The sequence below is a fragment of the Cornus florida genome, unplaced genomic scaffold (assembly GCF_030987335.1).
Source record: "Cornus florida cultivar Cherokee Brave unplaced genomic scaffold, ASM3098733v1 CherokeeBrave_3.0.0_Hap2_Chr08, whole genome shotgun sequence".
NCBI classification, from domain to species: domain Eukaryota; kingdom Viridiplantae; phylum Streptophyta; class Magnoliopsida; order Cornales; family Cornaceae; genus Cornus; species Cornus florida.
In genome coordinates, this window is record NW_026775578.1 from 18,379,256 (window position 1) to 18,401,920 (window position 22,665).

The 22,665-nt window shown below is 34.4% G+C and overlaps 3 protein-coding genes across 3 annotated transcripts; all 3 read left to right on the forward strand.

Moving 5' to 3' along the window:
* The first annotated feature begins 8,395 nt into the window (after window positions 1–8,395).
* LOC132270458 (transmembrane 9 superfamily member 5) lies at window positions 8,396–14,964 on the forward strand. The gene is made up of 7 exons (XM_059771636.1): window positions 8,396–8,781; window positions 9,734–9,774; window positions 10,328–10,916; window positions 11,047–11,178; window positions 12,248–12,404; window positions 12,511–12,995; window positions 14,373–14,964. The coding sequence occupies exons 1-7, from the start codon at window positions 8,612–8,614 to the stop codon at window positions 14,587–14,589; spliced, it is 1,791 nt and encodes a 596-aa protein (XP_059627619.1). The 5' UTR covers window positions 8,396–8,611; the 3' UTR covers window positions 14,590–14,964.
* A 1,383-nt stretch (window positions 14,965–16,347) lies between these two features.
* Window positions 16,348–16,782, forward strand: LOC132269803 (protein BIC1-like). The gene has a single exon (XM_059771045.1). It carries the CDS (start codon window positions 16,348–16,350, stop codon window positions 16,780–16,782), a length of 435 nt encoding a protein of 144 aa, XP_059627028.1.
* Window positions 16,783–17,178: 396 nt separating this feature from the next.
* LOC132270460 (cytochrome b-c1 complex subunit 9-like) lies at window positions 17,179–22,323 on the forward strand. Its single transcript, XM_059771638.1, has 4 exons — window positions 17,179–18,950; window positions 19,337–19,737; window positions 20,420–20,467; window positions 22,081–22,323. The coding sequence occupies exons 2-4, from the start codon at window positions 19,618–19,620 to the stop codon at window positions 22,126–22,128; spliced, it is 216 nt and encodes a 71-aa protein (XP_059627621.1). The 5' UTR covers window positions 17,179–18,950; window positions 19,337–19,617; the 3' UTR covers window positions 22,129–22,323.
* The last annotated feature ends 342 nt before the right edge of the window (window positions 22,324–22,665 follow it).

Sequence of the window (22,665 nt, forward strand, 5' to 3'; positions counted from 1 at the left end):
AGTTCCCTTTATCTACCTCGTTTAAAGGTAATACACAAAGTTAACTATCCACCTCAACTCTATGAGTATCGTTCACTATACTATTAGCGAACAAGATCACTTTCACATGATCCCTGATTTTCAACATTTAATATCCTCTTTCTTGAGTTTGTTGAAATCTCCTCCACTAGAATCCTCTTTGGACTCCCATTCCTCGGTTGTCTCTTTTAGGAGAATAACTAAAATCGTGTTAGTCCCTTTATACGGGGACCTAAAACACTCTCCTATATCCCTCATTGGCTTATACTTCCAAAAGTAATGCCAACCAGAACTAAACCTTAAATCCCAAGTTCTGCTTCTGATAGAGAACTCGATAACGTACTCCTCTACTCCTTCGGTCTGATTTGCTGTCGCCGCAGACCCCATCCTCCTTCTAGTGTCAACCATTCCATAATTATGGAATATAATTGATACCAGGAGCTCCTCCTAATGAACCGTAAAAGAGTACAACGAATCCTAATATGGCTCTAAGTTTTTAAGAGACGCAACGCGGAAGACTTCTCATGAAAGACACTCCTAAGGACACTAGAACCTGGAGTGCTCTGATACCAACTGTGATACCCCTCGATTCTAGAGCCACGGGTGATCAAGTCCGAGCACAGATCCGAGGGATATCAGACAATTAATATATAAACAAGCAAGAATAAAACTGAATTAATAATAAAATAATGATACGCTGAAAAGAATTCTAATTGTAAAACCTCCAAAATAAAAGTTTTAATATAAATAAACTTTCCAATCCGTACAACTCGGGAATCCATCTAATGGACCCCTAATATTTCCAACTGGTAAAACATTTACAGAATTACAATCCAAAACCAAAATAAGAAAGAAAATCCTATGTAGTCGGAAGAGTGAGTGACTGTATCTGCATCACCACGATCAAACCCTAAGCCTGGTACTCACGAACACCTGAAAAATAAAGGTGGGTCAGGCCCACATGCAAGTTCCATCCTACTACAATCCGTACATAAACCCGATACGCAGATACATCCTAGATAGCTCAACAATATCTACAATAGTCCATAGATATATATATACACACTATAGGATGCTCACTAGCCTATAACATAGTTCAGCCTGGGTAGAAGGTGACATATAAAACACGCTTTTCAGCGGCCAAGTACCTAGACCCACCAGGGAACATTAGCTATATCTAGCTACTCAACCTTTGCAATATACGCACCCTAACCGTGATCAGGAGACTCAAGCTCGTATCACAGTACCATAAATATATATATAAATTCCTTCCTAATGCCGAAAGATAAAACAAGCATCCATTATGTCGTTCAACTGTTTTAGTTGACAGGACATGTATCCATGTAGGAGTTAACTATTTTAGTTAATCCATTCCGTATGTAAGAAGGGGTAGGATTTAGCTTTTTGATCTAATCCATCCCTGATATGTCACCGTCCCATACCGGTACATATAATGCAAATGATCCATAAACGATGCACATTCATTAGAACATCAAATAAATCCAGAAACCAGCACAATAGAAAACAGATATTATTAAGATCCTATTATGCATCCAGTATATGATTATAATCATTAATCCTCCAAATAAATTGTTAAAGTATTGATAAACAATTTATAGTATCCACATCCATACAATTGATAAAACAGAAGTTAAACAGTTCATCAATTAACATCCATAACCTGTTATAATGATCAGTCAGAAATATGAACTAAATACATTATACTAGGTATCCCAAACCATCCTCTCATACCATATTATTTAAATTGCCAAAACAAAGACAAGTAATGAAATCCTCCATAAATCCTTAACAGCATAAAAGTTAGCATTTACACCACATGACGTCCCTTTGATCCTCCACTCCAAAACCTGTGCCTGATATAATATGACACTCTGAATTCCAAACTGCTCATTATATGAAACCCTAACAGTATTCCCACACTAGTCCATTTAGTTCGCTAAACCAAAACTAGCAACTAAAATTCCTACCACTCCTGACAGCATACCATTTAATATTTAAGTTAATACTGTCTATGCCCATATCCCACACCGAACTTTCTGGCCTCCATTAAAGTATATAAATAATTTATATAATATCCCAAAAGTAATTCGATACCAGTCAGTTTAAGTTATTAAAACAAATTTATTAACTTAAACATTCATCCTTCCTTGACAGCATGCCTATTCCACGTTTCTGTTTCCTGATGCCCCTTAAGATTAGCACCCTAGCATAACCAACTATTTAAGGGTCTTAATAGGTTAATTTTAACATATTTGAAACCCCCTTTAATTTTTAGTATTTGCGTTTAACCCCAGAACTCCAGAAAAATTACAGAAAACACCCCGTAGGGGTTTTTTTCCATGGGAGCCGGCTCCCCTTTATTGGAGCCGGCTCCTAGGCTTCTAGAGCCGGCTCCTCCTCATGGAGAGCCGGCTCTCTCTTCATGGGAGCCGGCTCCCACCATTTAGGAGCCGGCTCTCACCCCTGAGAGCCCCTCTGCATCGTCTCTACTTCGTCCGATGATTTTTCTGCATTTCCGGCGAAGTCCGACGTTCCTGTCCCAAGTATTTTAACATTCCTAGGGTTCAATTTAAATTCTTAAAGCCCTAGAAACTTCTCACCATCCAGCATGCATTAATTGACAAAAATCTAAAACAAAACAAAACCGTATCCAAAAACGCCATTCACAGTTAACTGAATGTATGAACAATCTAAAGTCTGATCACAAGTGTCAAACTTCCATTATAAAGGTTAACTAACTTCCTAACCATCCTAACAACACCCCACATCGCATTATGAATTAATTTACAGAGGTTTAATATATAATCTAACAATTTATGCAAGGGAAGCCATCTTCAGTTAGTATACGGTTAACCAAATTTCAGACTAAACTAATATGCATAAAATCTGTTTTAAAAGTTTTAATTAAATTCCTGGAGTCTATTTAGAATGCACAGAACACAAGTTTACAGGAAGGAGAGAATGAAACTTGCCTTTAGATTTCGTTTTGAAACCTTACAGCCGCATCGTCTCTAAGTTTCAGAATTCTCTTATACTGCTCCCGCCTCTGACCATTGTTCCATTCCTCTGTTCTTCCTCCTTAGCTTCATAGATTAATACTACGTGAATAATGTTTTATTTTAACCCTTGCAGACTACACAAGAATATACACCTTGAAGTGTATACAACCCCCTCTGTGTATCTCTGTTTTTCCTCTTAAATTACCCCTACGTGAATAGGGTTTTCTCCCAAAACCCTTGCAACATATATCGTTATATATATATAGACTCCTCTGAAACCCTAATCCCAAATCCAGTAATCCTAACCCTAAGTCCAGCTCAACTACAAGTCGGCTACCTAATTACTTAATCATAACACCCTAAACCTAATTAAGGAAAATAAATAAATAAGGAAATTATATATCAATTCAAAATACCAATTCAATTAAACAATTAATCCTAACCCTAAGTCCAGCTCAACTACAAGTCGGCTACCTAATTACTTAATCATAACACCCTAAACCTAATTAAGGAAAATAAATAAATAAGGAAATTATATATCAATTCAAAATACCAATTCAATTAAACAATTAATTTAAAACCAATCAACAAGTAAAATAAATCAATTAATCTAAAACAAATAATTCACACTTAATCAATTAAACAAACCAATCCACTATATAACAATTAAATTAAATACACACAAAATAATAATAAATCAACTAATTTAACCAAATAACAAATAAGTCCAATAATTTAAATAAAAATGAAAAACAAACCAAAATATTCCCATTTTATCCTTTTGAAAACTAGGGGTATTACAATAGTTGTATAGTTGTTCATTTTATTCCTTTGCTTTCTAGTTCATTGCTAGGGAATAGCAATATTTAAGTTTGGGGGTATGATGAGCGCTGAAAAGTGCGTATTTAAACCCCTTAAGCTTAGGCATTCTAGTACCTTTATCTATCTTACTTTACCGTTTTAGATTAATTTCGTATTATTTTCATTTTTAGGCACTTATCCCGAAAATAAGCTAACTCAGCCAAATAAGAGCAGAAATGAAGCAATTCTAGGATAAATCAAAGAAATGAGCTAAGTGGAAGCAAAAAGAAGAAAAATGTGAAAATCAACATCTTCGATCGATCTCAGATCAAAGTTTGATCGATCCAACATGATCGATTTCATCGCTTTAAGATGGATCAGAGCCATGATGATATTTTCAGAGATCCCAAAAGTTCTATCGATCCAACATCATTCTTCGATCGATCGAACTGTTTTGTCCTTATCCAAATGATTGATCTTATCTAGTTGTACTACCCTAAAAACCACTTTTGTCCTTTTCCCAAAAATATCTTTAAAATATCTTAGATTTGTCTTTATCCAAAAAGCACCACCAGTGAGGATCGATCCAGCCTAAGTTCAATAGATCTCAACCATGTTCGATCGATCAAAGTCCAAGGTTCGATCGATCGAACTTCCTCTAGTGCGAAAAAGTTAAATTTCCAGCTCATTGAAAGTTGTCCTTTATCCAATCATTGGGGAATATTTGTGCACGACCCCAGCTCATTTTGGGTGCCATTTTTACCTATTTATATAAGGATAAGGATTACTTTTTAGAGAATATCATACCATATCACATCATATCATCTCTTGGAGAGCAAGCTTAGAAGAGGGGGAGGCTAGAGACACCATTGGAGACTCTTCATCAACCAAGGAGCAAATCTCTACCATGGAGTTAGCCCTTGAGGGTTGGAGAAGCACTACCATGAGTGGCTAAATATCCTCTTGGGGCTAGAGTTAGCCCCAAGCATACTTTTTACATCTTGATTTTGTGTACTATTAAGGGATTAGTGTTGTAATACATATTTTGGCACTTTTAGATCTTGTTTATTCAATGATTTATTTGGTTTAATGCTTCCAATTGATCATTTCATTCTATCCATATGTCTATGTATGCTAGAATAGATGTTCATGTGTTTGTCTCTATTTCTTATGTTATTAATGCATGTCTATATATATTAATGCTTTAGATCTAGAGATTGTCAAAACATTGTGCTTAAAAGAATGCTCTTGTGATTTTGTAGATGGTTCATGCTCATTTCTTGATGGATTGTGCCTCTCCCTTAGCTTAATTAGTTTAATTTCATGTCATTAGCTTAATTGTAGTGTAGTGGTAGCATAGTTGTTAGATGGGAGGACAATCCATGCTTGTTGTTTGATGTTCCATACTTTTGAATGCAAATAGCATATGTCTCTAACCTTGTAGTGTATTTGGCTTGTGAGCTTAATGAAATGATTAATGACTTGCTAGATATATTGTACTTTTCACATGCTATTTAGACAATATATACTTAATTGCTAGATATATTGTGCTTTTCATATGTTGATTAGACAATGTATGCTTAATTGGTCACACTTGCTAATTGAATCAACCAAACACACACACATATAAATATTGCAACACACATGTCCCTCATTAGTCACTAGTTAAGGGTGTAGAAAAGTATTGCTTGGTGGTGACCTCTAAACCTCAAGATCTCTCTCTCTCTTACTTACTCTTTATTGCATTCAATTACTTAGTTTAATTTACTCTCTAGTTTAATCAACCAACCAATCATTTGTTTGATCACTCGACCTACTAACCCTAATAGAGATTCCACAACCAAATTCGACTCCAATCCCTTGGGACGATCCCTACTCACCCTAATTATATTTTTAGTGAAGATAGAAGTGGCTTCTATAAATGTAAAATTTGACCCTCGCCTTAATGCACACTACTCTCTAAGTTTGATGTGTGGTAGGACGACAAAGCCGCCGTCAAACCACCACACCACCAGCAACCTTTGCACAAATAATGTTTACTGCAATATCAATATTAGTTTTAAGGGTCAAGTACAGAAAACACCCCTGAAGTGTATGCTTACGGTGCATATCACACTCCTTACGTGCAAAAAACACCCCTCAAGTTTCAATTTGGTGCAATTAAGTCCCTTGACACATTTAAAATTTAAATTGAGCAATTATCATTGAGCAATTAATATTCCTTCCATCTCCAATTTTCGATAGAATACCTTTTTCCAACAATTCCCTACCTGCCAAAATACTACTACATGCCCCAGAGGGGTAATGTGATTTTTCAGCTCTCAAGAAATCAGTAAAAGGGAAATATCTCCCTTTCCTATTCACCTGTAATCTCCACCCCAACTTAGCCAACAAAGCCAAATTAAAGGCTTCCAAATCCCTAAAGCCCAAATCTCCGCACGTTTCGCTTAATCAGCTTATCACAAGCAATCCAATGCATTTTTTTTTACTGTCAGTGCATCCATTCCACCAGAATTGAGAGACATATGCTTCTTCAAAGCATTACACGGGAGCTTGAAACAGGTCATAGCATATGCTGGTAAAACAGTGAGAAGAGACTTCAGAAAACTTCTTTCCCACTAGGTGATAAAAAAAACACTACCCTTCCATCCCTTGATTTTATCAGTCATTTTCTCCTTTCACACAACATGACATTGACAAATACATAATTAAATAACACATATACAAGGAAAAATAGAGGTGCAACTAGTATGAAAAAGTCAAGTCTTAAATTTTTCCTTCCAAACATACTGGAGCTAGCTAGATGCTTCACTTATTAAAGAAGTTTAAAGGCCATATTTCAGCAAAGGACTTGCATGTTCATTAGCTCTCGCATTAAAATAGAACTAGAATGCCAGATTTGAAATCATTACAAGAAAACCAGCTGCTGGAGAGAGATGATATCATCTCTGGAATCAGACCAATAAACCTGCAAACAACTAGAATTCTGATGCAGAGTAGAATTAAATTGGTTTATCAGAACATTGTAACTACATTTTAGTTATCAGTTAATATTTTAATAAAAAAATAAGAATGTCCTTACAAGTCCAATAACTTCTTTAAATTTTCAATTTATGAGGGAAGAGAACCTATTAAGCCCTTATTATATGAAAGATCCCTGTATGCAGAAGCAAAAAATCAAATATTAGTTTTACTAGTTCTTTCCAAGACTATAAAAATTAAAATACCATCCCAAATATCTTCTATTAAGAAACAATCGCATATCAAGTTACAGATTGACACCTGGTTTGGAACCACAAAACACTTCTACCCAATGGAAGGGACAAATTAAAAGTAAAAAAAATTAAAAAAAAAATTAAAAAGAATTAGAAGAAAGTTTAAATCATGATTTGAAAACAATATATAGGTTCAAACATTTGAAAGCTGGTAACCATCTCACCTGATTTAGGCAGTAGACCGTGCCATTTGGGAATTGCATGTTCCAATTGTATCGTTCCTGTACCCAAAATCAAAACAGCAATGATAGCCTGGTTGTAGTTTCTGCCTCCTGCTAATGTTCCAATTGTATCGTTCACCTGCATTAATCAAACAAGTTAAGGGGGTCAAGTTTAAAATGTAAGCCACCAAGCAAAATACCAAGGAAGCTGACCAGATCACCAGCAACAAACTGTGAATCATCCTGACAGACAATATTCATATAAAAAGAAAACAATAGTTACCAAAGTAGCCACAACATCTTATCCAACCTATAAGGAGTCAAATAAAACCAGAAGAGAGCATTATACGCTAAAAGATAGATAAAGTGAGTGTAGGACGGTTGGACCTAATAAGTCCTTACCTCTCGGAACAAATTTTTATATTATGCTTAATGAAGCCAGCCAATTAAAACAGGCATTGATCCTAGTACTGGTTTATCAACTAAGAAATAGCTTATGAAACTAAAATCAATACTTTGAAAATTGAAATAGAAAGCACTAATAATTTAGTAATGAATAGATACAACAATGGCCTTTTATGATGATATCCATGGTTCAATTAATTAACCAGGAAAGGGAAATGCTCCGGGCAGTTCTTAATTTTAGTGGCAATCCAAAAGCATGCTTCTAGACTATTACAGAATTGACTATATCAATTCACAAAACAATGATCAATTTACAATAAAGCCATAATCAAGCATAACTATTGAAAAGCATAACTCTTACAAAAATACAAAGAATATTTTTCATATCAAAGTTTCATATCAAAGCATAACTCTTACAACCCTATTTGAATGGTATCACATTTGTTGCCGAAAAGAGGTCCAAATCATGAATAAGAAATTGATGATTCCTAAATCAGAAACAAGAAATTGGAGATTCCTAATATTTTTGCCCAAGAACACTATAGAGGTGAACTATACTAAAAAAAGGAAAATAAATTTGGTGGCCTTTTTAAAATTAAATATTTTGTTTTTCAATCTTGAACATTATAACATAACATATTTTTATGTTTTTACTATTCAACTCGCAGCTTAACAAAAACTGTGTTTCGGATTAAAATGAAAAACACAAAAAGGAAGTGGTTGCAAACAGCCCTTTGATATTGGATTAGACCCGTGAGAAAACCCCATTTCAAGAAGTCAAACTGTAATAGAGATGGACAAGCGACTCAACCTGGTTGACTCGTAGAGTTTAAGAAGCGCGGTCGTGACTCGGATTCTAAGCCCATTTTTCCATTTCATCTTAACCCTTCTGCTGGATTTCCCTCCAACGTCTTCAACACTCTCGGTCTATATGAAAGCATCTATGTCTGAAACCCTTGAAATCAATCTCATTTTGGTGCTTCTAACAACCCTAGGTTTCTCAGTTAGCTGTACCACCGCTTCAGCGAGCGATCATCGATACAATGTGGGAGATCGCGTCCCTTTATTCGTCAACAAAGTGGGCCCATTGAATAATCCCAGGTATTCCATTCTCTCAATTTTTAACTCTGATTCTTCAGTCATTTACAAAAACACATTTGGTATAATGTTTATCCTGAAATTTCTATTATCATTGTTTGTACATTAGTAAGAATTGAAGCAAATGCTTGATTCAATTTGGCTTTGACCGATTCATTTCCATAATTGGGTACTGATTGTTAAGAGGCAATGAATTTTCTACTCTACACGTAAATTTTGAGATAAGAATTGAAATAATAGTATTACTGTTTGTAGATAAATAAGAATTGAAAGAGAATGCTTGATTTTAGTTTGGCTGTTATCTGTCCAATTTCCATAAATGAGTGGGTAGTGATTTTTAAGAGGCATTAAACTTCTGCATTGCAATATTCCAAATGTGAATTTATATATATATATATATATATATATATTGTAATGTTGGTCTAAATTTAGGGGTTTTTCTTGGACACGGACTATAATGTGTTTTGTAAATAAAGGGATTGATCTCTACTTTCACTCTACCAGAGGGGGTCTACTAACAATGATCAGCACCACCAGGAAGAGTGGGAATGTGAAGTAAGTGTTTGTCCGTCAATATGTCATGGGACAAGCTTGTGCTTGTGTACTCAAGAAGTTGATGATTACAACCTTGAAAGCTGAAACCCATGCCCTTTTCATGCACCTTTGTAAACCCTAAAAGTCCATATATCATATAGCTAGCTATAAAAAAATCAATAATAATCCGTGTGAAAACACTCGTAATTGCTATAACACATCCATCTTGGTGTCAGAGTTTGTAGGAGAGTGCTTCTTTACACGCATTGCTGAATTTTTTTTAAAATTTTTAAAGTAAAATTCATGTAGAATTTGATTTAATTGAATCAAATAGCTTCAGTTTTGTCTTGAATATGATGTTTTACGAGCATCCTTGCATCATTTTTAATTTTAATGCTCCTTAATTGTTATTCTCTTGCAGTGAAACTTACCAATACTATGATCTGCCATTCTGCCGCCCAGGTTAGCATTTAGGCTTATAGCAACAATTTTTTTTCCTTGAAAAGAAACTCACACCCCCATTTGCCCCTATGAGGACTCAAAGCCTTGCCTTCAAATTTGGGAGCTAGAGGAAATACCACTAGGCTACAACCTTTGGTGGTACTCACAGCAACAATTTGCTTGTCTAATATTTATTGGAAGAAGATCAGTTGAGAAGTTTTTATCATTCAATAATTTGGTTTGAGTGTTAGATACTGGGTAAGCACGATTGCTGCAAAGTCTGAACACACACTCAAGTCAGCATCTAATTTTTTCACCAATTGAATTCTGGTTGTTATCCACTTTGATGAGCTTGTAATAGAATCACAAAGGATAATTTGGATTCCTACAAAAGTTAAGAGAACTAAGTGAACAATTATAGATTTTTCAATTGGCGCTGTTATGTTCATGCTGCACCCTGTAATGCAGAGAATTTATTTAGTATGTTCATGCCATTGGCTAGGTGGATTAACCTCGTCTATTATTATTGCAGAGCAATTGAGTAACTGGATTAGTATTTACTTATATTTTGCAGATCAGATAGTTGAAAAAAAGGAATCTCTTGGAGAAGTTCTAAATGGTGATCGATTGACTGTTGCTTTATATGACTTGAAATTCCGGGAGGACAAAACTGAGGAGATTCTGTGCAAGAAGCAGCTTAAAGGATATGAAGTTGCAAAGTTCAGGGATGCTGTCATTGATGACTTTTGTTTCCAGATGTACTATGATGATCTTCCAGTGTGGGGGTTCATTGGGAAAGTTGAAGAAGAGAGTTGGACCCTTGATGGAAAAGGATCTAAGTTCTATCTATTCAATCATGTGCAGTTTGATGCTCTTTACAATGGCAACCAAGTCATAGAAATACGTGCTTTTAGTGACCCAAGTCATGTGGTGGATATAACAGAAGATGTTGAGACCAATGTAAAGTTCACCTACTCGGTTTTCTGGAATGCAACCTCCACTAGGTTGGAGAACAGAATGGACAAATATGCAAGGGCTGCATTACTTCCAGCTCGCCGACAAATTCATTGGTTCTCTTTTATTAATTCAATTGTGATCATTATGCTTTTGATGGGATTGCTTATTATGCTTTTTATGCGGCATCTCAAGAATGATCTGAGAAAGTAATGCATCACTTTTACTACTTCTACTACTATTAGTATTACACATACTTTTAGCCTATTACCAATTCAAGTTAATTCTAAGGCGGGTTATTTCATTTTGTTTGCATGTTCTTTTATTTTTGTACTGCAGGGGTTCTATTGGAGATGAAGAAGAAGATAAGGAGGTTGGTTGGAAATACATTCACAGTGACGTGTTCAGATGTCCTTCGCAAATGCCCTTATTTTGTGCTGCTCTGGGAACTGGTACCCAATTGTTGACCGTGTAAGCTACTCCAAAAGCTAATATTTTAATTCAGTTGCTACTTGTATAATAGCTGTAAAATCTATAATAATCGTTCATGCAGTGCCATATTTATTCTTCTGTGATGAGACATTTTAGCAGGGTTTTATCCTCTTTGGGAACTGCACTCTTCGTTGTCAAAACAATTAGTCCCTTGATTCCCACACTTAAGGTGATGTCAAAAGTAATTTTTTTATTTACTTCTAGCATCCATCTCAGGTGGTTGTTTTCCAAGAATGGATGCTGTGGTGGTGTGGGAACTGGCCTGCATAGATTAAGTTTGGATTTAGTCATTCTCAGGGCACATCTAGTACTAAATGTCAACTACCTCGTGTTCTTGTCCATAATAGATCCATCAGCAAACCTTGAGGTTTTTTAGTACGTTAAATTCCATTTTGAGTCGTCTTTCTCGATGTACCGCTTTCTATGTAAATTTATTTATTATATATATATTTTTTGGTGAGTATATAGCCTTCTCCTTTATTTATTCAATGTTAATTCTAGATCTTTTTGCCTGTTAGATATGTTTCTCCCAAAAATGACACATTTTCTGCGTTACTAGTTAGGTGATAACTAAGCAAATCAGATTCTTAGTTGTGTCATTCTTAGAAGCATTTTTTGTGACCCAATTATATTCATCTGCGTGTTGAATTACCTTTTAAGTAAGAAACAAAAACTTATTGATAAAGATGAGATAAAGAGATTACAAGGAGTACAATGAGTCCATAATCAGAAACAAGATGGATACAGAAAAATGATAGTAGTAGCTGCCTATGCCTCCTCATTAGCTGACCTTTGAGCCCAAAATATGGAGGCAATGATGCCTGAGCGATATCCAAGATTTCATGGAACATATTGTAGTACTTCCATGGGCACTGAGATCTATCTATTAGTAAATTAAATATAGGCCTCACCCTCCCCATAAAAGTTACCCAAACCTTTATCTTTAGTCTCTGAAACCAATAAGCAAAGCCATAACTCCCCATTTTGATTTAATTAGTGACTGGTTTTTACTTTTCTCTATGTGATAATTTTCTTACTTTCTCCTCAGGGTTTGCTTTTTATTTGTCATGGCCTTTGTTGGTGTTCTATATCCCTACAATCGCGGAGCTCTGTGTAGTTCTTTTGTCGTGATCTATACTCTTACATCTGCAGTTGCCGGCTACAGTTCTGCTTCTTTCTACAATCAATTTTCTGAAACTGGATGGGTAATGTCTATGAATTCTATGGTATTATGTTTTATATTTTTCTTCATTTTCTTACCTTTTAATTTCCTTACAGTCACAGTAATGGTAGCTTTGTTAACTCTTCCAGGAAAGAAGTGTTCTTCTGAGTGGGATTCTCTACCTTGGTCCATTGTTTTTAACTGTGTCTATCCTTAATACAGTTGCCATATCTTATGGGGCCACGGCGGCACTTCCATTTGGCACCATAGTAGTGGTTTTTTTTGTATATACACTTGTTAGCGTCCCATTGCTTGCCCTTGGTGGGGTGATTGGATTCCATTTTAGGTCTGAATTTCAAGCACCTTCTGTAACAAAAAGATGCCCAAGAGAGATTCCACCTTTATCTTGGTACAGGAAAACACCTGCTCAAATGTTTCTCGGGGGTCTTTTACCTTTTAGTGCAATTGTCCTTGAATTACACCACTTGTATGCAAGCTTGTGGGGCTACAAAATCTACACTTTTTCCAGCATTCTGTTTATCACATTCATCATCCTCATCATACTCACTGCAATCTTGAGTCTTGGTTTGACATACATGCAACTTGTGGTGGAAGACCATGAATGGTGGTGGAGGTATGTTCTCTCACTTAGCTTAGCAATTACATCTTATATGTCTCTTTCTATGTATGTCTTTCATTCATTAGCTTAGCAATCACCAGATTCACCACGTCTTATATGTTTGTTTTATGTACTTGTTTCATTCATTCCTGATGCTCCTTGGTCCTTGCCACCTTGTAGGGTGTTTTGTCATCCTTGGGCAGTTTTTTCTTCTAAATCTTTGACCAAGTTTAGTTTTCCAATAATATTGTATTTATTTTACCTTGGCTTGGCTAGAAACTCACACACCACTTTGCCTCTATGGGGAGTTGAACCCTCGACCTTCTACTTTGGAAGTTGAGGAAGTACCACTAGGCTACAACCCTTTGTAGTTTTCCAATAATGGCGGCATCAATGTTTAAAATTTGGGCAGGGTCCTGAATTTTGGCCATGTTTGTAATTTTGTAAAGATGGATATGGGATTGATTCCAGAAATTTTCTGAGGCTTTCCTGTTTAAAAGAATGGAAGTTATTTTCTTTCATTTTCAGTATGGAAAATATTGTTTTAATGTGCCTACTACTTTGATTTAGGAAAGCTGAAATCTGGAACATGTTTGTAGTGTTAAGAGGATAATCCTATTGGGTGGGGCATGCATCGTCACAATTGTGGATTCGGTTTGATCTGTTAGGGGAACACTTGGAGGATAGGATATGAATGGGAGAAATGGATTTTAATTCCTGCGAAGTGGCCTCCCAAAATAAACAAAATAGAGCCATTTCCTAAAATCTTGGAGAATTAAAGGTTACGTCATTTATGAGTGAAGTACTGTTGAAAATGCAATTGGCCTTTTGGTCAAATCTCTTGAAAGTCATGTTGGAGACATCGATTCATTTCACTTTTTGACATCAAACATGTAGCAACTAAAAATTGTCGAGCTGGAAAAAAAAAAAAAAAAATGTTGACAACCTTAGTGTGATGTGAAAGCTCCAGCACTCTTGAGTTTTTCAAAAATCAAGTCTTGCATCTGGTATTCCCTAAATCAGACCTAACCAACTTGATCAATGTTTTACTTCAGACAACTGCAATGTCACTCGTACTTCCAGTGTTGGTAGCATTTCCTGCATCTACTTCCCTGTTCACTAAACAGTCTTCTTTTTTATTTTTCGTTATATCAAAACTTTTGGTGCTTGAAATTTTTTCACTGATTTGACCTTTGATTTATACAAAAATTCCAATTAGTTGATGCCCTGGTAAATCTTTGACATCTCATTTTTAATTTTTATTGCTACTTTATAATCAAATTTTGGCAGCTTCATGGAGCTATAATCCATCAAAGGAGACTCAATTATTTTTTTCTTTTTTTATTGCTTTGAATTGCCTTACTGATTAAATTATTTGCTTATTTGTTGCAGATGTGTTTTTCGTGGGGGTTCGACTGCTATTTTTATGTTTGGTTATTGCATCTATTTCTATGCCAAATCAAATATGAGGGGTTTCATGCAGCTATCATTCTTTTTCGGCTACAATGCTTGCATGTGCTATGCATTCTTCCTGATGCTTGGTACAATCAGTTTTCGTGCTTCCCTCATGTTTGTTCACCACATTTATCGTGCTGTTAAGAACGAATAATGCTCGGTGTGATCAGTTCTTCAGCTTATCTGGATCGTCTTCAACCAAAAAAAAATCATGAAGCATAATCCAGAGCAAAATTTTCCCATTTTCCTCTCGGAGGGAGAGCAAGTGTAAGTTTTCCCCTCTTGAATGAGAACTGAAGTTGAGAGAAGACAGATTGGAAGGTGTTTGTTGAATCTGTGTACCATTGAAAGATGAAGTATTTTTTTTTTTTTTAGGTTTACAGTATTGAGATCTGTATTGACAACATGTCGCATGGCTGTACGCATATGGGTGCGTGACTAACACATGTACATTTACAGTTTTACACTTGTGCATGTAGTAACCTTTTTTTTAGGCTTTGGATGCAGAGTTGGGTCCCCTTTCATTTTTTTTCTTATTCTTGTTTTGGTCACTTTCATTAGCTTGTGATATAGTTTTTCAATATGATCTGCAAAAGCTGATAGAAATATTCCGAGAAGCAAGAGCATGAGAAGAAACTTGGCTTATTTGGTTCACTTTTTGACCCAATACTGCCAAATTGTACATGTACAAATTATATATGAGTAGATTGTTCCCACCCGCTCACAACATCCCTACTTTTTAATTTTTGGCAGACTTGTTGAATAAATATTATAAAATGATAATTTTGTTATTTTCTTGTAAAAAGTGCGACTTAATATAAGGGCGTTGGCTTTTCATGCTCAAAGTCAATTTTTGTTCTCGTGTGTGTTTTGTCAGTATAGTTCACCTTTTTAAAAAAGTCTTTCAAATTATTTTTATTTTTTAGACAGACAGACAAATTCTGAAAGTTAGTTGATTGGTTTTTCGAATATTATTTTTAAAAATTAAGTTAAAAAAAAAAAACATTTTCAAAATAATCTCTTTCTTCACCTAAACGAGGTTCTGTTTTGTAGTAAAAAAAAAAAAAGAAAGGAAAACACAAAATAAGTTCCCCCTATCACTGTGGTCCATTCATGGATTGAGCGTAATAACATGTGCACACAATTCAAGAACAAATTGGGTAAACAGCATCAACAATTCCAAAAAAAATATCTCATTTCAATTAACACTAGTCCACATCTCTCCTTCCAAAAAATCATTTTCTGCATGTTAATTTACTATTCCTCTATATCCCAAAATTCAATTCCTTTGACTTCTCTGCTTTCTCTATCTGTATCGCACACCAAACCTTTTAAAGCAGTTGGAAATAATTGAACCAAATTAAATTGTTAAACCAAAAATACAGGCATTATTTATAAATTTACTTTACCCTATTAGATAACAAAGCCTTGTTGAATAATTATATAATACAAATAATCATAATTTTTATTTGTATAGAATATAATTTATCATTCATCACATCACAATGCATAGGATAATCATATGTATATATATATATATTAAAATTTTGGTTTTCCTTACTTTATTAATAAGAATATATATGGATATGAGAAATTCCAAAATTATAGAATGGAGTTAGATCTGTTGGATTCGGTTTGACTCGTGAATATGAGTATGGTTCATTTATTTATTTATTTATTATGAACCAATCTCGTGAACGTAGATCTTACAAAATTCTAATAGAAAAAGAGCAAGACACGTAGAAAAGTCACATACCATACAAAAGAACACCATAACGTGTACTACTACTCCCCACCCATTTCTCTTTGGTTGCTATATATACACACACATTTCCACTCATGAAATTAGGTATCACACCCACAACACACAACAAGCCCTACAAGATCAACCTCATATTCTTGCAGTACAGGCATGAACAACCACTTATCATTCATGAATCCACAACCCAACAACAACACACATACAAACTCCATTATTCCTGCAATTTCTTTGGATCCAAACAACACCCTTCAATATAATCCTGATCGTTCACTTCAACTCGAAGCTACGTCTTCAAATACGGCGAATGTGGCTGTGGCTGTGGCTGTGGCTGAGGCTGAGGCACCGGTGCAAGACTGTGGACGTGAGAGACTGAAGAAGCATAGGAGCGACGTCGCGGGATGGGTTCTGATACCAGATAAATGGGGTCAAGAGGAGGTTATGAAGGAATGGATTGATTATTCTTCCTTCAATGAGCTGTTGGCGCCAAGTGGACTTATGTCGGCTCGCGAAGCACTGGTCGGAGAAGGAAGAAGAGCAAGGTCGAGAGGATTCACTACCATAGAGTACTATGGAGAGAGGTTTTGAATCTTTTGAACAAACTAGCCAGCAAGCAAAAGCTTCCTCCTTTTGGCTTTGATTTATCTTATATAATAATAATATCATGCATGGACTTATATATATATATATATATATATATATATATATATTGTGAATTAGTCCTTAATTTCTGACACTTAATTTTATTATTTTGCATGTTATGTATTAACTTATAATTATTGTTGTTTGTTTTTATCATGTATTGGTTGAATGGATTGTGATCTCTTTCTTGGTTGGTACTCGATCTCTACTAGACACGTTCAATTATTATATTGGGTTTTATAATTTAAAGGAGAGACCAGTAAATGAAAAGGAATTAGAATTTATTTCACCTCATATTGAAACTTGTACAATTGCTAGGATTTCATATTGAAACTTGTACAATTGCTAGGATTTAATTGTACTTTTGATCACTTGAACTTTAATTGTTGGGGATTCATTGATCATCACAAAACTGAAATATATATTTCTTAATTAGAAACTATATATATGCATCTAACAGTCACAAACATCCTGGAATTATAATTATAATTAATAACATAATAATTATAATTATAATTATAATTTCTTTGAAAGGGGTTTTGTAAAATATGAATTGTTGACCTTGCTTAAATGTGTTCTTGTTCTTATCCTTCCATTTGGAAAGAAAATATAACATATGTGCTGTTGAAGATTTTTTTTCTTTTTCGAACAGTTTAGCAATTTACATATAAATAAAAAAAATGTTTCGATATACAATATAGGGGGTCTAAAAAATATAACTGTAATAAAGATGGGTTTTTGTAGAAGTAATATTCCACATCCATGGCTTCACATGATCAATCAGATGATTCATTTTTTTATTAAGTGAGTTAGTGCCCTAATTTTTAATTCATTTGTACTTCATTGAGTAGTGTTGATTGTAGAATGCCCCATACCTGCTGATTTGTTTGGGGATAAAGTCTTAATTACTTGATTTGATCATTTGTGTTGAAAATAGAATTTCAATTCCCCAAAACATTGCACACAATAATTATATAAATATGTATATGTATTTATGATAGGCAAAAAATAAAGAAAGAGAATTCGCATTGCTGATTCTATCTCAATTTAAAAAAAAAAAGAAAAATAAAAAAAAAAAAAAAGAAAAAGAAAAAGAAAAAAGAATGATAATGATATTTATATAGAAAATGATTCTTGTACTGAATACGTGCACTAAATTGATAGACGTATTCTTTTAATTGATCAATTATATAATAAATAAAGAAGTGAAACATTTTACTTGTATTTGATATAAATAATTAATTAAAAATTATTAAGTTAGACAAGTCACTGTAAATGATTCAGTGTAAGTATCACTACACTGTGTATGTTTCAAACTTTGAAATAGAGAGACAACTTCTCCTAATTTAATTCTAACGGGTGATTATAAAGGTAAAATAAATGTGTGGGTGCTTAGTACATGCGTGGGGTAGATAAACCGATTAACGATTAATATGTATAAAGAGCGTTCATTACTCTTTAACCAATTTTATGCCAACGACATAAAATATTACGTAAGAACCTAATACAAACTTGAACTATTGTCTATTTCTATTTCTATCATTTATCTTTTATTTATTGAAATTTAAAAAGGAAAAATTAGTTTAATTGGTACAAAGAAATAAAACAACTAAATAGCTTGGGTGACAAAAAAACAATGCCTACCGTTATCAAACAACCATTCTTTTCTCATTTATATGCATTATTGTTTTTCTTGCGATATAATACAATAATTATTTATGGATAATATTTGTCTATTTATTGGTGGAAGTAGGTGATCTTTATTAAGGTTGATGTTGTCAAATCACAAATTTACACATTATTTATAATTACAAAATTTAGAATGTAATAAATAAAATAATAAAAAAAGGATAATAGTCGCCTACTCGCCGTAGGTGACCTTACTATTGATGTTGTCCAATGCGAATAGGTACGTGATCTCTATTGAAAGCTGATGTCCAATCATAAATTCACACATTTCCCGTAATTACAAAATGGTGAAAGTAATAAATAAGCAAAACACATAGGTGATTGAATTTATTTTTTTTAAAAATGTTTTCCTTATTTATTAATTTCTTGTTTTTATAATTACAGACTATGTACATTTGTGATTGGACAACATCACCAACTCACAGGTGAGTAAGCAAGTATTGATTGTATTGTTTATAAGAAAGCAAATATTTCTGATCACCCTCTATATTTTTCAAATATCTACTCACGTGTGAGTAAGCAAGTATTATCTATTATTTAATAAATTTTCTAATTTCCCTAAAAAAAAAAAAAAAATTAATTCCGATCCATCTGTTATGCAAATCCGAATAAGTCAAGATCAGTGTTTTGCATCTAATAAGACTAATATACTTGTGATATCTGCAATTAAGATACAATCAGTCCAGTTAATTGTACTTAAATTGACAGAAAATGACCATTAACATTTTCGATATTTCATCATAGTATCATTTTATATTTTTAATTAAATAATAATTATTTATTTATTTATTATTTTTTTTTTGGTTGGCAGATCATGGAGAAGGGACCAATTACGTGACCCCGAAAAGTGTATGCTCATGATAAGTTGGCTCGTAGACATCTTTTTAGTGTTGGGCTTGATCCGAATCAAACTGCAAATTATTTTCCCATGATTGGACCAGTTAACAAACTTGAGCCGGAACGAACCAATCCGCCCACTTTATGAGATCGATTAGCCAGACCAGATTTCAAAACATTGAACCTAAATAAATACCCTAAAACGGGGATGGTAATAAAACAGTCATCAATCAATCTGCCCAAACAAAGAAAGCGATGGATTCTACCGGTCGAAGAAGCGGAGGAGGTATACTTGAAGGTCTCTACAAAGTTATTATGCGCCGGACCTCCATCTACGCCACTTTCGTCATCGCCGGCGCTTTCCTCGGCGAACGGGTTACCCTTCCATCCCTTACTTTTCATACACTATGCGCCTTCACACAATACATTTCTGTATATATATATATATATATATATATATATATATAGATTATACATTTGAGTTCTCTGGAATCCTTTTGTTGCATTATTGTTCTTTCTTTATTTAATCTGGTTGCAAATGTTTTACAAGGAGTTTTTATGACAACATTTCGGTTTTTGAGATATATTTAAGGAATCCAGATCCCCTCCTGTAAAAAGAAACATGTGCTTTGGTACTTGAAGACCAGTTTTGGGATGCACCTTTCAAAAAAAGTTGGGAGATTTAGCAAATATTCTAACATTTTTGTAAAGTACGTTCCGAACTGGCCGTAGGGATTTTCTTCTTTCTTCCATGGTGTGTGTGCAATGGATACATGAAAAAATTGTTGCATAAACAATGTAATAACAAAGGATTTAGTTTGAAATGGCATAGTAGAGGATCCGGGGTTCCTTGTCAATGAACACATTCTTTTATTCTCAATTGTTGATTAAATTTAGTTTTTTATTTTTATTTTTATACCTGTAATTGAGTGGATTATCGATTGACTGGATCTACATTGATTTTGGGGTTAATGCATATTGGGTCGTTGCTTTGTTGGGTAATTGTGGTGCCATGGAATGGAGTAATCAAGTGAAGGTGTTGAATTTTTGGGTACAGGGTGTGGATTATGGACTTCATAAGCTCTGGGAGTACAACAATGCTGGGGTATTTATTTCCAACCTACTTTCGTTAAATATTAGTAGATCATTTTGATCTTATTTGGTGGCATTATGATTTGAATTATTTTTTCATGTTAATAATAACCACAATGTTTATATTGTTCTTTTGTTCTTGATGCTGTGAAATGCTGTGGAAATGCATAGTTAATGCTTGTGTTCCATAACCTAGCTTGTGCTACCTCTTGATTCATGAGCAACAAAACCATTTCACTTTCTTGAGGCACTGATTTTTTGCAACATTTGCAGCTAATCTGAATCATCTGATGCTATGCGTATTCATTGTTGTGTTTTGAATGGAGTCATATTTATGGATATCCTCCCTGAAATATTTAAAACAAAATATAGATGCAATCAAAACAGAGAGTACTGCGTTGAAGAGCTGACAGCGCGAGCAAAATCTCTTTCAAACCCTATGAATATAAAATTCTGTGAATATTCAGGAATACATTTGGAAATATAGCCATTTATGTAGGATAATATTGTGGACGGAATAGGATGGTGCATGATGAATGACAGATTCAGAGATAGGAAAACCATGGTTCCTAGTTTGGAGTTGTCAAGTCCCCCTATGGAAAATTAGAATTACAAGTAGATCAAATGCTGTGTCACTCACCGGATCAATGACATCTTCAGACACAAAACATTAAATTGCTAGAAAAACACATGTTTGAATGCACATGTATGAAACTCTTTATCCCAGTCCCACAACTTCAGGCCCAACAACCGAACCATGAGCACTGCTCAGCAAAGAGGTTTGTTCTTCTTATGCTATAACCAAGAGGCGTCAAGGGAAAGTTCTTGCACTAATTTTATTGTCCATGTATTTACCTCTCTAATTCTTCGTTTCTCTCTCTTGTTCTTATTTGCATTTTCTGTAATCTTTTTTTTATAACTGAGACCGAATCAGTACAATCCTTATTGGAGATAAAATGTATTATCAACATTGGACAAAGCTGGACTGGTAGAGCTAAAGACTGACTCTATTGATCCAGCTCACACTAGTTGAATATTGATTGGTCTACCTTCGAACTCCATCAGTCTAACAATTGCTTGTGCAAGTCCAACTCTTAACTCGATCAGTCCTTTCATGGATTGATTCAGCATAAAGCTCAGCTGGTTTACTTGCCCTTTTAAACAAGCTTTCTGATCAAATACCAACTGTCCTCTTTCAATGTCGAAGATGGACTAGAAATTTTTTAGGCCATCTAAACTATCATTTTCCATCCGTGGCCTAAAGTCTCTTATGTCAACTACCAAGCCTGAAAGTGTTTGATTGTAGAGTTTGAAGTGTCTTTGTCGGTTAACTCATCACTCCGATGACAAACTAACTCATTGGAGTGACTCAACCTTTACAATCTAACTAGACATTTTGCCCAAAAACTATGCCTATACATGGACATATATCTAACCCCTCGAGAGATCCAAGAGGTTGTCTACGCCACCAATAGTTTAAGAAACTGCAGAAGTTGAATTTGGATTTCGTAGATTTCGTGTCAAGTCTCATATTATATGCATTAACTAAAGTTTTAGTTTATGTTCTCGTTTCATGAAATCTTGTTAGGTAGATTTCTAACCAATCTTTGCAATTGTTGTATGCAGAAGCGATACGAGGACATAACAGTTTTGGGGCAGAGGCCATCTGAATGAAATTTCAATCTCTCTCTTCTTTTGGTTCTTGCTTGTTTCCTTTTTGGAGTCAAAAAGGCCACATTTTTAATTCATCCTTGAATAAGTACTTTTTTTGTTGGGTCAATGTGGCCTTTAGTTTTCAAAATACAGATTATTGGGATTCTAAGGTGATGGTTATTATTCATTTTAAAGCATGGAAAATTTCAGTATCTCTTTCATAATATGTTGTGATTGTTTTAATCATGTTTCACCAATGCCCCCTTCCTAGTGGAGTTATGTTGAAGGTTGAAAACCACATCAACTTGCATTTATTACTGCTTATTAGTATTTTGAGAGTGTCAAACAAAAAATAGTATTTTGAGAGAGAGATTCAATTACAGAATTCAGCATATTCACTCTCGCAAGGCAAGTAAAACTAGTATAAAAAACTAGTACATTCAATCTTTCTTCCTATCATATATGTCTTAAATATATTTCCTTGTATCGGCTCATAACTTTTTTTTAAAGAGTCGACACACTTCTATAAACCAATCAATTTACGCCGATATTTGAAAA